General features: G+C 40.0%; 1 protein-coding gene across 4 annotated transcripts in view; it reads left to right on the top strand.

Annotated features, from left to right (window-relative positions):
• Positions 1 to 1,382: 1,382 nt before the first annotated feature.
• NSUN7 (NOP2/Sun RNA methyltransferase family member 7) overlaps positions 1,383 to 11,587 on the top strand; it is a 34,014-nt gene continuing 23,809 nt past the window's right edge. The window contains exons 1-4 of one of the 4 annotated variants that reach the window (XM_020786281.3): positions 1,383 to 1,487; positions 3,306 to 3,391; positions 3,651 to 3,717; positions 9,101 to 9,470. In XM_020786281.3, coding sequence (XP_020641940.2) covers positions 9,158 to 9,470 — 313 coding nt within the window. In that variant the 5' untranslated portion in view covers positions 1,383 to 1,487; positions 3,306 to 3,391; positions 3,651 to 3,717; positions 9,101 to 9,157. The remainder of the gene's footprint in view (positions 1,488 to 3,305; positions 3,392 to 3,650; positions 3,718 to 9,100; positions 9,471 to 11,587) is intronic. The other 3 variants (XM_020786280.3, XM_020786286.3, XM_020786285.3) reach the window with 3 other exon arrangements.

Genomic DNA, 11,587 nt, shown 5'->3' with positions numbered 1-11,587 from the left:
AGCTTTATTGGCTTGCAGTGCTTTTAGTAATCAGTGCTGTTCCCTGTATAGTGGTGTGAGCAGAGCCAGGATTTTCTGAGTAGCAGGGTCTATGTATGTCATCTTCAGGTCTCCCTGCTATCCATTGTCTCAAGGCAATAATCCTTGCACCAGGAAAATAAATGGGATTTCCATGATATGTTCCCCATCCATCTCTGCTATCATGTACAGTTCTGAGGGTGATTTGGTCTTGAATGTGCCACTAAGGTAGTCCATTCAAGTAGCATTTGCTACAAATGTAGCAAAACCAATTCGTTGGTATGGACTCATTCGACTTCCTGTTTTTAGAATATCCAAATTTTTTCAGGGGGAGCTGGCTGTCATGAAGAGTACCCACATTTCTGAATTTACCACAACACCAATGTCTTTAATTTTAGAGAATTATATTATAATACCTGATCCGCCTCCCCCTCCCCGCTGCCTTTGTAGTTTTTTTGTTGGGGGAAGAGAATGATACCTGCAGTTTCTTGTTATGGTTTATAGTAAATTGCTTTGGAGGGGATTTAAAAACGTATTTAAATAAATAGTCATAGTACCGTTATGAAAGTCCAAAGACCCATAATTGGCACAACTGGTGGAATCAGTGATGGAAAAGGGGCTTGCTTTCACGTCCTAGTCACATCTTGGGAACGTTACTTTTTCGGAATAAAGTTTCCGAATCTGTGACGGGAGATTCTGGAAGTTTTAGCACTCTAGGTCACACTCCCAAATTCAGAGTGCTCTCTTGAACCGTGTCGTTGGCCACCGTGAGAAGGTTCCGGCGGAGCGAGAAGCGAGTTCACTTGCTGGGCTCTCGGGTCGCAGAACTCTCCTCACGTTCTGATTCTCAGAGGAAGGACAAAGAGCGATGCATTTCTGGATTAAAACACACCAGAAAACCCAGGGTTACTATTGCTGTGTGGTAGCTTCCTTCTCCCTTAACGTCGCCCTGTCTCCCCACCCTCAGTCCCGCCACGGTTGCCAAGAGAGAGAAGAGCAAACAGAAAAAAAAGGGGGTTTATCGCAACCGGCCCAGCAGTAGCCACAGAAAGAACATCACGCAGGCCGTACCAAATACCAGAACGGGCGAAAGAAATAGGTAGACGTGAAAAAAGTAGAAAGAGAAGAAAACTTTAAATTGGCTGACCCACAAACCCCGAACATGTATATGTCTCGGAAGGGCATTATATTTATCAGTTCAACAAATATGGAGCACACACCTTCCTTCCCCCCCCCGCCTCCAGGAAGGCAGTGGTAGGGACCTGATTTGAATGAAACGGCTGCTGGCGTTCCTCCCTCCCCTCCCGCTCCTCCGCGGCGGTGGGTGTGGCATGTGGGCGGGGCGAGGCGATGCCCCTGCCCCTCCCCTCCTGGAGGGGTCCGTACCAACCCAGTAAAGATTTGGCGCTGGAGGGAGAGGTCGCGGGGCGTCGCTTGTGGGCCCGGTAGCCGCTCCCTGACGTACTCTGGTGAGGCGCGGGGATGTGGCGGCGGCAGCGGCGGCGGGGTGATGGTGGTGGTGGTTACCCTGTGCCGCTTTCTCCTGTAGGCTTCAGGGAGCGGTTCCCTCCACGACGGTAGCTGTTGGGCAAACAGCCTCCTGTCACCCACGTAGTATATGGTTCCTGAGGCACGCGAAGAACCGTGTGTGCAGGCGCGCTTGCGTGTGTGCGTGTTTGTGTATATGTGATGGGGAGGCTGGGCAAGAACTGGACTAGTACTTTTTTTGGGGGGAGTGAGCATTTGAAAGACTCACAGGTGAAATTGTATTTAAAAAAAACTCGCTTTCGTTGCTTTAAAATAATAGGGGTATCTTATTAGAAATTCAACAGGTGGTGCCTTCTGTCTCTCTCTGAATATCGCGTCGCGGGAAGGATCTGAATCTGCGGGAATTCTGTCTCCCTTTCAATTACTCAAAAGGATGCAGAAGGTTCTGCCCGAGAAAAACAAAAATAACCTCTTCTAGGACTCCTATAAATTTCTAGGATTTATCTCTTAATTTATAATCTTGCCTTTCAAATTGTTATTTATGTTTGTTGATTTTATTTACTCTGTATGTTTATTCTGATTTTGTGTTTGACTTTGTATAATTATGTTATATTGGTAGTTGAATGTTGTATTTTATTCTCATTTATTTATTTATTTATTTATTTATTTAGTTATTTATTTATTTATTTATTTATAAGATTTTTAGCTGCACCATTACCAGTGGCTTCTGGGCGGCGTACAACAATATTAAAACTTAAAAACATTAAAATAGACAATATAAAATATCCTATATTAAAACAATTCTTAAAACATTAATATTAGTAAGTCCTGCTGCTCATGTGGCCAGCTAGAGAATTCTGTTTAATTAAAATGCTGGCTAAACAGAAAGGTCTTTGCTTGGTGCCGAAAAGCCAAAATTGTTTCATTTAATTATGTTTTATATTTTATGAGTTATTGTCTCATTGAGTGTAAACTACCTCGAGTGACCTTGTAGCCAGATGGACGGCATAGAAATTAAATGAATGAATAAATAAATTCATTTCCATTGTGTTTTGGAAGTATCTTGTGTAAGGATATCCCCCTGTCTTATTTGAGCACTTTCCTTTCCTCCCATTCTGGATGGGACAACCTGAGAAAAATTTGACGCTGCCTAGGTGGCACTAGCCAGATACATCTACTCCATCATGCAGAGGCAACGCAGCATGCTGTCGCAGAATGCTGAGCCCTAAATATGCATTTGGCTGTTCCCTGACACATGTTAGCTGTTGAATGTTTTATCTGCATTTTAGTGTGTTTTAATTTTGTACATTATGCCAATAAAGGTGTCTGTCTGCCTGTCTGTCTGTGTTTTGAAAGTTGTTCTATCTTTGAGATTAGAAGTTCAAGTTGGAGACTTTATTATTATTGTTGTTGTTGTTGTTGTTGTTGTTGTTATTATTATTATTATTATTATTATTATTATTATTATTATTATTATTATTATTATTATTATTATTATTATTATATCATCATCATCATCATCATCATCATCATTTATTTATTTATTTATTTATTTATTTATTTATTTATTTATTTATTTATTTATTTATTTATTTATTTATTTATTTATTTATTTATTTAACTTATATGCCGCCTACACTACCCAAAGGTCTCTGGGCAGCTTGCAACAATTTGAATACAATACAAAGATAAGAACTTTAAGGGGAGAAGGTTTGGGTTGCCTTAGAGAAATAATATTCCTTTGTTATATGAGTTTTCCCCCTTGGCTGATTCCCATGTAACTTTTTTTTCCTACAAAGGGGATGGTTGGACCCATGGAGAAATTCACCTGGCAACGGTTGGAATGTTAAATCCATATAGGTTTTCTGATGGCAATGAAGTTCAGGTATCTTTTTGCTTGCCATGTTTGCTTCATTTGATACAATATGTTGTATATTTGGGGATGGATTCTTTGTGGAAAACAGTATAACACTAGCAGATTATTCAAAAAGTATTTGAGGAATTTTTGTTGAAAATATTCATCTGTTGTTTGATGCTATTAAGAACATGTGCATATGATGTAATTTGTTACCAATCAAGGTTGTGCTTGATTGTGATATAAAAGTACATGTGTTAATGGATATAGGAATTTTTGTTTTTCATAGGTACCAACCATATAGGAAATTCCTTTGGCTGAAGTTGTCTGTAACATTTATTTCTGAAAGGGTTTTGGTAGGTTTCTACTGCATTGCATTTGATTTTAAAACAACACTGTTGTCTCTGTAAAACTGGTATTACTTCTGTATGTTAATGAGGGAAGGACCCTTGTTACATTACATCATTATGACTGAAACCCTATTCTGCTAAGCTACGCTGCATAAGGCTGATGGCATAATCACCCAAGACATTTTTTTGTAAATTAAAAATTTCTTCTCTCTGGAGGCACAACTGTAATATCTTTCATTATGAAGAACCTGTGGTAGTTGTGATGGGGGAGGAGGACTTACTTAATTACTGAAGGCAGTTGCTGCAGGTAAAATTATCCTGGTGGTGGTGATTTTCAACAGTTAAAAGATTTCCTCCTCTTGTCCTATTGTCTCCACAGGCTCCCAACAATGTAAGGGATTGCACATAAGCTGCAGGTGTCTTGGGACAAAAGTAGGAAGTGTTAAATTTCTGAAAAATTGACCCAGCTGATGGCATCATCAACCTTACATATTGGAACTTGTGCAGATAGGATTTCAGCCAATTATAAATAGTTAAAGATAAATGTGACACAAAGTGCTGAATACAAGTATGGAGTGCTGGTAGTTTTGTCAGCTTCTTGGTGCCAGGCATTTTGCTTTCCCCCCACTGGATTGGTTTGTGGTTATTTCTGCTGTTCACAATTATACTTGGATGAAGATGTTTCTAGGTGATTTTTTTGGATAGATACTTACCTAATTAATATAAATGTAATTCTTCATATTTTATTTTCTTGTAATTAGTTTTAAGACTTTTTAATTATGTGAAGTAATGCATACATTTAATAAACTCAACTAAGACATCAGGATTTATTTCAGAATTAAATCATTGTCCAGTCATATTAATCACAGATGTTACTTAGCATAGCTTCTGTGCGCCAAATGCCAGTTTGCTCACATATAGCTACAGTGTAATTTTCTGTGAAGTGTGTAACTAAAGACTGTTAGTTTTATCCTGGAATCATAATTTACCTGTTGGAGTTCTGAGGTACACATTCTATGTTCATCATTCTAAAAGCTGTTGACAATAGCAGATTATATTGTAGATGATACTCTCTGTTTACCTTATTTTGATGAAACAAGAGAAAATGCTAACTGACGATAAAGTGCAAAATCTTAGCTTCGTGTTATGATCTCCAGTCACATCACCATTATTTCTTTCTGTGCTGGCTAATGACTTTGTTGCACCTAGCAGTGTTGTTGACTGGCTCCTGTTACAAATTGTGGCATTTAAAGCACTTCTTCTACTTCAACTGGTACAAGTAATTACTGGCACTGTGGTTTCTATATCAGGTTTCTGAAGAGGATCTTACGTATTGTATTAAAGATTTCCACTGCCCTTTTTCAAAGAGGGAAGAATATTGTGTGTTCCATAATTTCATTTATTTGCTACTATGTTCAGTTTCTGATCAAAGTTGGACAACTATAGTCTTTATTTTGTTTTGCACATGACTAATGAATATGACCCCTTCATGGATTTCTGCCTTGTCATGGCAAATGGGCTTGAGTAATTCAGAGAAGCTATGGGCTATGCTGTGCAGGGACACCCAAGACAGACAGGTCACAGTGGAGAGTTCTGACTAAAGGTGATCCACATGGAGCAGGAACTGGCAAGCTACACCAGTATCTTTGCCAAAAAAACTCCATGGACAGAAACAAAAGGCTAAAAGATATGACGCTGGAAGATGGGCCCCTCAGGTCGGAAGGCGTACAACATGCTACTGAGGAAGAGCGGAGGACAAGTACAAATAGCTCCAGAACTAAAGTGTTTGGGCCAAAGCTGAAAGGACTCTCAGCTGCCAAGGCACCTGGAAGTGAACAGAAAGTCCGATGCTGCAAAGAAAAATACTGCATAGGAACCTGGAATGTAAGATCTATGAACCTTGGTAAGCTGGATGTGGTCAAACAGGTGATGGCAAGAATCATCATTGACATCCTGGGTGTCAGTGAACTAAAGTGGACGGGAATGGGCGAATTCAATTCAGACGATTATAATATCTACTATTGTGGGCAAGAATCCTGTAGAAGAAATGGAGTAGCCCTCATAGTCAACAAAAGAGTGGGAAAAGCTGTACTGGGTTATAATCTCAAAAATGATAGAATGATTTCAATAAGAAACCAAGGCAGACCTTTCAACATCACAGCAATCCAAGTTTATGCACCAACCACCAATGCTGAGGAGGCTGAAATTGACCAATTCTATGAAGACTTACAACACTTTCTAGAACTGACACCAAAGAAAGATGTTCTTCTCATTCTAGGAGATTGGAATGCTAAAGTAGGGAATCAGAGATCAAAGGAACAATAGGAAAGTTTGGACTTGGAGTTCAGAATGAGGCAGGGCAAAGGCTAATAGAGTTTTGTCAAGCAAACACGATGGTCATCACAACCCCTCTTTTCTAACAACACAAGAGGTGACTCTACACATGGAGATCACCAGGTGGGCAATACTGAAATCAGATTGATTATATCCTCTGCAGCCAAAGATGGAGAAGCTCTGCACAGTCAGCAAAAACAAGACCTGGAGCTGATTGTGGATCTGATCATCAGCTTCTTATAGCAAAACTCAAGCTTAAACTGAAGAAAGTAGGAAAAACCACTGGGCTAGTCAGGTATAATCTAAACCAAATCCCATATGAATACACAGTGGAAGTGAAGAACAGATTTAAGGAATTAGATTTGGTGGACAGAGTACCTAAAGAACTATGGATGGAGGCTCGTAACACTGTACAGGAGGCAGCAATAAGAACCATCCCAAAGAAAAGGAAATGCAAGAAAGCAAAGTGGCTGTCCAATGAGGCATTACAAATAGCAGAGAAGAGAAGGAAAACCAAATGCAAGGGAGATAGGGAAAGTTATAGAAAATTGAATGCAAACTTCCAAAGAGTAGCAAGGAGAGACAAGAGGGCTTTCTTAAACAAAGTGCAAAGAACTAGAGGAAAATAATAGGGAAAAACCACACATCTATTCAAGAAAATTGGAGATATTAAATGAACATTTTGTGCAAAGATGGACATGATAAAGGACAAAAATGGTAGGGACCTCACAGAAGCAGAAGACGTCAAGAAGAGGTGGCACGAATACACAGAGGAATTATACCAGAAAGATCTGGATGACCCGGACAACCCAGATAATGTGGTTGCTTACCTTGATCCAGACATCCTGGAGAGTGAAGTCAAATGGGCCTTAGAAAGCTTGTCTAACAACAAGGCCAGTGGAGAGTGAAGTCAAGTGGGCCTTAGAAAGCTTGTCTAACAACAAGGCCAGTGGAGGTGATGGCATTCCAGTTTAACTACATTTAAAATCTTAAAAGATGACGCAGTTAAGGTGCTACACTCAATATGCCAGCAAGTTTGGAAAACTCAGCAGTGGCCAGAGGATTGGAAAAGGTCAGTCTACATCCCAACCCCAAAGAAGTGCAGTGCCAAAGAATGCTCCAACTACTATACAATTGCACTCATTTCACATGCTAAGATGGTTCTGCTCAAAATCCTCCAAGGTAGGCTTCAGCAGTATGTGGACCTAGAACTCCCAGCTGGATTTCAAAGGGGCAGAGGAACTAGAGACCAAATTGCTAACATGAATTGGATTATGGAGAAATCCAGAGAGTTCCAGAAAAACATCTGCTTCATTGACTATGCAAAAGCCTTTAACTGTATGGACCACAGCAAACTATGGGAATTTCTTAGAGAAATGGGAGTGCCTGACCATCTTATCTACCTCTTGAGAAATCTATATGTGGGACTGGAAACAACAGTTAGAACTGGATATGGAACAACTGATTGATTGAAAATTGGGAAAGGAGTACAACAAGGCTATATCTTGTCTCCCTGCTTCTGTGCAGAATACATCATGTGAAAGGCTGGACTGAAGGAATCCCAAGCCAGAATTAAGATTGCTGGAAGAAATATCAACAACCTCAGATATGCAGATGATGGCAGAAAATGAGGAGGAATTAAAGAACCTCTTAATGAGGGTGAAAGAGGAGAGCGCAAAAAATGGTCTGAAGCTGAACATAAAAAAAACAACAACACTAAGATCATGGCCACTGGTCCCGTCACCTCCTGGCAAATAGAAGGGGAAGATATGGAGCTAGTGACAGATTTTACTTTCTTGGGCTCCCTGATCATTGCAAATGGTGGCAGCAGCCACAAAATTAAAAGACTCCCCTGATGTTGGGAAAGTGTAAAGGCAAGAAGAGAAGGGGACGATAGAGGACGAGATGGTTGGACAGTGTCATCAAAGCTACTAGCATGAATTTGACCAAACTCCTGGAGGCAGTGGAAGACAGGAGGACCTGCGTGCTCTGGTCCATGGGGTCACAAAGAGTCGGACACAACTTAACGACAAAGCAACAAAATGAATATGAACTATTGCTACAGAAATCTGTTTTCAAAAGTTTTGAACTTAAATGTTGCCCTTTCAAACATACGTACATTAAGAACATTTAGATATGTTTATGTAATCCTTAACTGGAATTGAAAATTTGTGAACAAGTGCAAAGAAAGCTTCCCCACCTTTCCAATTTATACTCTCTTTGCTCTTGTTCAAATCTCACTCCTTCCTCCCAGCCTGTGCTTACATGATGCAGAGGGAGAAAAAGGCCTTGGATAACTTGTGGTGTCCAGAGATTGGGAAACTTACCATATTTTTCGCTCCATAAGACGCACCTCTCCATAAGACGCACCAAATTTTTAGGCGAAGAAAACAGGAAAAAATAATCTGGGAATTTCGCTCCATAGACGCATACACTTTTTCCCCAATGTTTTTTTTGGGGAAAAGTGCGTCTTATGGTGTGAAAAATACGGTACTTATTGGACTACAGCTCTTAGAATCCCCCAGCCAGCATAACCTTTTTTCAGGACAAGTTCTAGGAGTCATAGTCCAAAAAAAGCAATTTTCTCATAATGTGCTAATGTCCCAGCCCTTCCATCTCCCTTTTGTCTTTGGATTCGTGCCAGTCTTTTTGAGATCCTATATGTTGAGGTACAGTACAGGTTTGGAAAAATGTATTTTCTGGAAAAAGATAAAGTGAGGGCTATTTCTAAGGATACCTCCACATTTTGAAAAGAGTACTTTTTAAAGATAGCTGATCTCTGGGGTAACTTAGCAGTTGATTTCTGTGGAAAGAGAAGTGGAGTACAGTAGTGTGTACAGATATCTAGGTGAGTTCTGTACTTACTTGACACTAACTGTCGGCAACCAGGACAAAGCATTGAGGAATAAATACTGTGTCTGGAACAAACCCTATGATGTTGAAGGAGGCAGATTACAAGTAGTGTTTCCTCTTATTAAGGCAAGCCTTTATCTGTCTAAGGCTTTCTCACTTGATTTCTTGTAATTCATACAAAGCTTGATTCATATTTTCACAGGGATCTTGAATCCTGATTTGTTATCCTGTAATTTACTGATACATCAATTGCAAAATAATGCCAATTCTAAGAAGCAGTGTGGTGCCTTCAGTTGATAATATTGCAAGTGATACTTCAACTGTCCAGGAAATGACTTCTTCAAATGAAGCAATACCATCTGAAAAAAGTTCAACAAGTCTGACAGAGAAGAATGGCTATCAGGACTCTGTTTACTTAAATGCTGCCAACATTTTTCAAGGCATTCATAATGAAAAGCCTCAAGATAAAATATTGGTAAAATATGGGAGTGGGCCACTGCCATCTCTTCCAGATTTCAAAGATGAACAGTTCCAGCGTTTGTCATATGAATTGGCTTTCAATGCTTTAAAATGTAAGTAGAAAGTCATCATTTTCCCTCTATGGAAAAAAAATCAAACTTGAATATGTAACAAATGCACCTGTGTGTTTAGGATGGTATAATGTGTAATTAGTCTAGTACAGGGGTGGGCAGCTGTGGCCCTCTGGATCTTGCATTGTGGTGTGCAGACTGGGATTAATGGGACTTTCAGACTTGCAGGCCCCCATTTCTGACATAAAGATAGTTTGTGTAATTAAGAACATGTGCAGAGATTCTGTCATGATCAGTTTGTAGTCATTATAACCAGGTGTTTGGGTGGCTTCTGCCTTCTTGTCTTTCTAATAATGGCACAGAAGATTAATAGGAGACCAGATGTCAGACACTCCAAATATATTTTTTGTCTATGAAGGTCAGCTTACTACTGAGAGCCAGTTGCTCTCTGGGACAAAATATAACCATTTGGAACTGCATGTACCTGTCACGCCATGCCTAAATGAGCTAGAAGACTTGAAGGCAGAAGTGAGTCAGAGGTACGTAGATGTGCACACAAAGAACCTGAAATAGGGATGCTTGGTCCTGGTTTTCTTGACCTGTTCGTGCACGTAGAATGGTTGCAGGTACAGTTTGGGTAGTATTGAAAAGAAGCTGTCAGATGTCCATGGGAATGACTGGAAATATGGTACCATCACCTTGTCTCAGTCATGCAGGAAGATGAAATGGCTTGTGTCTTTCAATGATAAGCTATATTCCTGGGTTAGCTGCATATAAAATACAGTGGTGCCTCACATGACGACGTTAATTCATTCTGAAAAAATCGCTGTCGAACGAAAACCTCATGCGATTTTAAAAAGCCCATAGAAACGCATTAAAACCCAATTAATGTGTTCCTAGGGGCTTAAAACTCACCGTCCAGCGAAGATTCTCCATAGCACGGCCATTTTCGCTGCCCGTGCAGCGAGGAATCCGTGTCAGAAAACGGCGGGCGGCCATGTTTTTCACCCGGCGGCCATTTTGAAACCGCCGATCAGCTGGCCAAAAATCATCACTTTGCGATAATTGGTTAGCGAAACATGGGACTGATCATCACAAAGCGAAATTCCCCCATAGGGAACATTGTTTTGCAATCGCTTTTGCGATCGCAAAATCTTCGTCATGATGCGATTTTGTCGTCAAACGGAGCGCTCGTAATGCGAGGCACCACTGTACTACTTAAATGGAGAAAAATCAATGTATGCTGCTATCCCATGAATCTAAAATGAAAAAAGTGGTCGCAATGACCAGATAGGCAGGGTATAAATAGAATGAATGAATGAATGAATGAATGAATGAATAAAAAATCAAACTTCTATGTTTGCTGTGCTTTCTGATTCTTGGTATTAAAATGATCAACAGTAGTTTTAAATGGAAAGACTGCCCTTGGAAAGGGCATCATGGGTAAGAGGCTGCAACAAGGGCAGGTCCCCTTTGATTGCTGAGTGTCAGAAAAAGGCTGGCAGATACATTGCAGCTCCACCTTTTCCTCTTGTGTGTTTTCCTTCCCTAGATATAATTTCAGTTTGGACATGTTTATGTGATCCATGGTATTAACATAATCCATGACTTCAACATGATGACACTGCCCATCTTTTATGAGGTTCTTGACTTCAGAACCTATGCATAATCAGATATATTTCTTTCTTCTTCCACTAACTGAATAACTCATAAATAGCCACTGGTGGCAGCAATAATTACAGGAAGGGTGTTTGTGTCTTGTGTGACTATTGCTGTTTCTTGATTTCCAGTAGTGAAAGCAGTTGGGCCTTCACAAACCCCATTGGTGATTAGAGATACTTATTACCATATTCTTCCTGCTCTTTATCTATAGTCTGGGATGAATTTAACCACTAATCACTGTAATTGTTTACAGAACAATACTTCTTGGGAGGGACATTGAATATTAACATGGGTTTTAAAAGTCATTGCTGGGTCAGCTTGTGCCCAGATATAGTCTCTGATTTGGGGCCATGTATAAATGTATAAGTATTTGCCATTTAGTCCAGCACTTATGTCTGAGGAAATGGACTGGTCCGAGAAAGTTCACATTAAAATATAGCAGATAGTTTTAAAGGGGTCACAATATTTTTGTCATCTTTATTTTTTATTTTCATTTT

Source organism: Pogona vitticeps, chromosome 5 (assembly GCF_051106095.1).
Source record: "Pogona vitticeps strain Pit_001003342236 chromosome 5, PviZW2.1, whole genome shotgun sequence".
Lineage (NCBI taxonomy): Eukaryota > Metazoa > Chordata > Lepidosauria > Squamata > Agamidae > Pogona > Pogona vitticeps.
The sequence above is the reverse complement of the archived record's forward strand: the minus strand, read 5'-3'. Positions and strand labels throughout refer to the sequence as shown.